The sequence below is a fragment of the Myotis davidii genome, unplaced genomic scaffold (assembly GCF_000327345.1).
Source record: "Myotis davidii unplaced genomic scaffold, ASM32734v1 scaffold190, whole genome shotgun sequence".
Classification (NCBI taxonomy): domain Eukaryota; kingdom Metazoa; phylum Chordata; class Mammalia; order Chiroptera; family Vespertilionidae; genus Myotis; species Myotis davidii.
Genome location: NW_006283440.1, coordinates 1,159,061 through 1,164,560, shown reverse-complemented (window position 1 = coordinate 1,164,560; position 5,500 = coordinate 1,159,061). Strand labels below are relative to the sequence as shown.

The 5,500-nt window shown below is 54.0% G+C and overlaps 1 protein-coding gene across 1 annotated transcript in view; it reads left to right on the top strand.

Moving 5' to 3' along the window:
- The window catches only part of LOC102772336 (chromosome unknown open reading frame, human C9orf3), a 341,200-nt gene that overhangs the window by 334,741 nt on the left and 959 nt on the right, over positions 1–5,500 (top strand). Inside the window, 2 exon segments of the mRNA XM_015564262.1 lie at positions 1,093–1,179; positions 2,845–2,989. Of these exon segments, the coding sequence (XP_015419748.1) occupies positions 1,093–1,179; positions 2,845–2,985 (228 nt within the window). The 3' untranslated portion in view covers positions 2,986–2,989.

Here is a 5,500-nt window from a genome sequence, read left to right as displayed (position 1 = left end):
CCGCCCACATCCCAACCCCCCAGGAGGCGCTCTGCCTCTTCTAGGGAATGTGGAGAGTGTTGCCCGTCCTCCCTCTCTTGTAACCATCAGCAGCTTTGAACCATACCGGTTATTGCAGGAAGTGAAGTTGTGGTTTCAAAGGAAACCTTCATGGACAGCCCAGTGGGCAGTGCACCTGCCGCCTGGCCGGGGATGTGCCTTTAGTTTCTTAGCTGCATTTTTCGTTTACCTGTTATTTTACAAAATCTTTAAAAACATCACAACACCCAACTGAAACATGCACTTTTCTCCCCTGAAGTTGACTAACAGTCCTAATGAGGAACATGGTTAAATAAATTTAAATGAAACTTAAAGCTGGAAGTGCCAACAATGTTAATACACTCCAAAGAGTGCAGTCGTCCCCCGTTATCTGTGGTTTCAGTTACTCATAGTCAACTGCAGTCTGAAAACATTAAATGGAAAATTACAGAAATAAACAGTCCTTACGATTTAAGTTGCATGCCATTCTGAGTAGTATGGTGAAATCTCGAACCCTCTCGCTCTGTCCCCCACCAGGATGTGACTCATTCCTTTGTCCCCTGTCTCCAGGCCGCACAGGAGCGTTCCCCGCACATGGGTCACTGGCGGCCTCTGCAGTCAGGCCACTGAAACGGCACCTCCCGGTGCGGTGCTCCCGCTGGCCGGAGCTCGGAGCGGGGTGCCACAGCTCGCATCCCCCAGAGAGGAGCCATATGGAGCTTCCTTCGTGTAAAAACATGAAAGCTCTCAACTTAGTAAGGAAAGAAAGAAAGCATAGCTGAGGTTGCTGAGATCGGTGGTAGGAACGGATTTTCCATTTTGGGCCAGTTTTGCTTTTGTGCTTCAGACTGCAAGTTACAGCCACCGTGTGATAAGTGCTCAGCTGAGGTGGCCAAGGCCTTAAACTTGATCATAGCCCATCCTCTCGAGGATTCAGGCATCACGGGTCCTGCGCCCCCCCCCCCACCCCAGGATAAGCGGGGATGCGGACACAGAAGGCTCTGAGTCTGAAACTCCTGCGGCCGAGGGGACCTGCTGGTGTGTTGCTTATGGGGTTTTCTCTCGTTTGTGAAGGTTCGCCATCGATGGTGTGAACTCGTCGTCAAGCACAAATACACAACCGCATACAAAACCGTGGAGAGGTTCCTCCAGGAGGACCAGGTAGGTCGTCCTCACAGCTCAGGTTCCGCCGGTGCTGCTGCCGGCTGTCCGGGACCCAAGGATAACAGATACTTACACATTTTCCCAAAGTCTGAACGGTTGGTAGGAGCAGATTCTCCCTTGAGAGCTCAGTGTCCCTTAACGCACCGAGCCCTGGTCCTCAGAGGCACCATTGGGTTCACCTGGGGTGGCATGGCCGCGACCGAGCGAGGCCTGTGCAGACTGCACGGCATCACAGGCCTCGGGTCCAGGGTGGCTCAGTCATGCTGGTGCATCTCTCTGTCCTCGCTGGTCCTGACTTAAAGCCTGTGAGAAGGCGAGATGGAGAGCCCAGCCGCGGGAGCGGTCTGTCTGTCAGCACCTGTCGTGCCAGACAGGCCTGTGCTGAGTGTCTTTCCTGTGAGAACTTTGCTCCCTGCTCACCAGAGGAAAGTGGTCATCCTCCCGGGAGCCCACAGGAAGCGTGCGTGGGTGGCCATGTTTGGGGATGTCCTCCGTGCCGCTCTGCGCCCACCCACACTTGTCCTGGCATGGCTGTCCGTGGCAGGACATGTGCCACGGGGTCTGTGCGGCTGGAAGTCAGACCTCAGCTCGGCCCGTGGGCTTGGCCAGTGTGTGCCTACGAGCAAGCTTTCTGCCCAGCCAGGGCCGACGGCATGGAGCGAGTTCCAGTCGGGCGGAGAGCGGGGGCAGGGCAAACAAAGGCGCTTTTGAGAGGGCCTGAGTATGGGGGGCTGCCAGCACGGAAGGGCTTGTTATTCCCACAAAGAAAAATGCACGACTTTGTACCAGAAGAAATGTCACATTTGCACAGTGGAGCAGGAGGTGTTTGGAAACACAGAGTGGAGTATAAGGAGGACAAAATGCAAGAGAAAATTAAGGTCTATTTGAAAACCAGAGTTAACTGCAATATACTTAGAACCATGAACTTTTCTAAATACGGATTACCACATCTCAGCCTTTACGGGAAAGAAATTGCGAGCCTCTAACTAGGCAAGTTTTTGTCTTGCGCTGTCTTTGAGGTCCTTCTCTTAATTTGCCCCAGCAGAGGGGGATCCATGGCACAGCCAAGCGTGGAGAGAGGAGGCAGAACCCGAGGGGTCTTGGGTCTTCAGAGCATAATTGGCTGTTTTTAAAACTGTAGGAAAAGTGCAGACATAGGTCTTCGCAGCATCGTGTCTGGAACAGAAGAGCCAGTGTTTGCCGCAGTGGAGGGACCGTGGTCGGTTCGGCTGAAGCAGTGGGATCTTCCCAGGTGGCGGGATGCTGCTGCCTGCCTGTGGCTGCGAGTTGCATGGTGGTCTGCGCGGCCCAGCAGTGCCGAGGGCCACCTGTCCTGGGAAGGAGCGTTAGCTGCACCGAGACCCCCTCTCCTCCAGAGCACAGCCATCGCTAGGGAAACGCTCACTGTCACCACTTTGTCATCAGTTAAATCATCACGGTTCTGTTGATGGAATTGATAGCTGAGAATTCCTTAGAGTTTCAGTGAAAGCAGGAAAGAGGAGTTGAAAACTACGGTTCCTCAAGTACAACTGTTCAACTGTCTTATCTTTTCTGAGGTCTCCTGTGATTTCTGGACCAGCACGTTTGTGTGAAACAAACTGAGACTGCAGCTGTGGACACATAATTTCTTTGTCTCATGCTCTCTGGCCTCTGCCCCTGCAGGCCATGGGCATCTACCTCTACGGGGAGCTGATGGTGAGCGAGGACGCCAGGCAGCAGCAGCTCGCCCGCCAATGCTTCCAGCTGACCAAGGAGCAGATGGACAGATGCTCAGCCCAGGTGGTGGCCGAGATGCTGTTTTAAAGAGGTAAACTCTCCCATTCCTTGCCCCATTGTTGTTTCTAACCAGATTTCTCAGGAGCCACATAACTGAAGAACCAAACAGTGATCCCAGAGCACCCGCAGCAATCAGTCCTCTGCCCCAGCGCGGGCGCCTGGGAGGGTCATCGGGGGCAGAGCTGTCCACCCAGGCAGGACAGCTCTCCTTGGCACCGTTTTGGCCACTTCAGCTTTATCGCTTGTAGTAACAGGAGCTGGGGGAGCACATCGTGGGGATGGTTAGGAGGGAGACTGAGAAGCCCAGCACGAGTGCTGGCCCCTGGCCTCCACGGTGAAGGCTGACGCGGGAGTGCGTGGCCAGCGGCCCACTCCTGGGCTGCGTGAGAACGTGCCATCGCTCAGGTTGGCCCTGCTGACCTGGGAGGCTGGGGGGAGGTCCTCCCGCCAAAGCCCGCCTCCGGCCTCGGGGCTGCGTCCAGGGCAGGCTCGCGGAGCTGAGCAGGCTCTCCCAGGCTCAGGGGGCAGGGAGTCCTGAGTTATTTGAATTGCTTTTCCTGTTAATTGTGCTTGGAATTGACCTGTGGAGATTTACATCCTAGCGGTTAGGCTTTCTGTGGAGAGCTCTGCATTTACACAGTAATTCAGCAGCCGCCGGGAACGTCTCGAAGCCGAACTGTGGGGTTGTAAGTGTGTTGTTCCTCTCTAACAACCATCATTTCTAGGTCTGTTTTTCTTCCAGGTTTTACATGCTATAAATAGGGTATGTTTAATCTTGTATCCTTTTAAAAACGTGACAATAGATCTCAATCATTTTTCATGTTATATGGCTTCTCTGTAAATATAATTTTAATGGATATTTAATATTTTATGTTGGTCTTCTTAACCCATTGTTGGACACTTAGTTTGCTTCTGTCTTGGAAAATCATTTTTGTCCAGGATATTTAAGAACCTTACTTACTGGAAAGCAGTCTAATGCTGAGGGGAACGCCTTTCTGAAGTGCACACCTCCCAGGAGAGGTGAGGCATTGTGTTTGCTGGGAAAGGAAATGGTAGGAGTAGCTGTGGCGATTGAGCCTCTGGTAGTGAGACAGCTGTGTGCAGACGACCCCAACAGCATTTCCAGGCGGCCCCAGGCCCTGGTCATGGATGGGCCAGTTTACAAAAGAGAGCAGTTATCTTGTTGCCACCCTCCTATAGTAACCAGTATAAGTCATATTTCTCTTTCGATGTTCAATTTCACGGGGAGTTTGTGTTTCTTGAAGTGTGTGAAACTGCCCTGGGCAGACTTCCTGGCCCATCCCCTGTTCTCAGCCGTGGGAACTACAGTGGGCACGCGGCTCTCACGACTCTGGTGCAGTTTTTGCCTCAAGCAGGCAAAGGAGTGGGCCTGGCGAGGAGTCTGCTGTTTTCTCGCCTCCCTGTCCTTCCCCTTCCAGATGAGCTGGGGGTCACATGCATCCCCTCTGCCTGCCCCCCCCCTCACTTAAGACCAGGGACTTGCACTTCCAGCAGACACCAACCCTGCCGGAGGCCTGTCGGTGCATTTCCTAGGTTGTGTTCCAAAACTGCACTGGCATTTGTATGGGCATCTCTGAGTCCTTTGATTTAAAAAATTGTTCCTCTAGGACAGCACGGAAATGAATGACAAAAAAATAAAACCATGTGGTAGTGAGGCCGGCCTGGAGGTGATGTCGTCGCCTCGTGACCAAGGACCAGGTGTGTGCGGTGTGGGCGCGGCACGCAGGCACGGCGGCTCCAGAGTGCTCTGGCTGCTTGGGTTCCTGGCATGCTGATTTGTGACTTAAGATTAAAATCACATTGCCAGGGATTACCACGCAACCACGACCTTGGCTGCTCTCCAGAGCCAGAGCCGCTCGCTCTCTGCAGTGGGAGAACGATGCCCGTGGTAGCTCTTCTCCGGAAACAGAAGAAGCCGGCAGCCACGAAGACGCTCCCGCCCCTGTTGTGCCCAGTGGAGACCTCTCTGCCGAGGTGCAGAGCTTAGCTGATTGGTGAACAGTGACTGGTTTCCGCTTTGTTCACAGTGGCTAAGTTCTGCACCTGAAGAGAAGGTGAGATGGGACAGTAAGGTGGAGCCGCTGGAGCGGAGGCTGCTGCTGAGCGGTGCGCTCGGGTGCGAGCCCGAGTCTGGAGGAGGAGAGACCTGCTCAGCCCGACGATGCACTTTCTCTTGTCGCCAATGCAAGGAATGTACCGAGAGGCTGCAGAACGATAACTAACTAGGTAGCTCTCTGAAAGGTCAAACGTGTTTATCGCTGCAAACGTTGTTCTTGTAAAACACTAAAACCCCATGCATCACAGGAGCCGAGGAGAACCGTCTCAGGGATTGCATGTGCGTGGGGCCGGGTGCGTGTGGGACCCCGTGCTCCTCGGGCACCGTGACTCTCTCTTGTGTTTGCAGCCCGGGTCTCTGTCTCCTGCAGCCCCTGGACGATGGCAGCTCCGGCCGAGGCACTGCTTCTATGGCTGTCGATTGGACCCGCCCTCCGGTGCCTACTGAGCTGATATGTTCTCATTT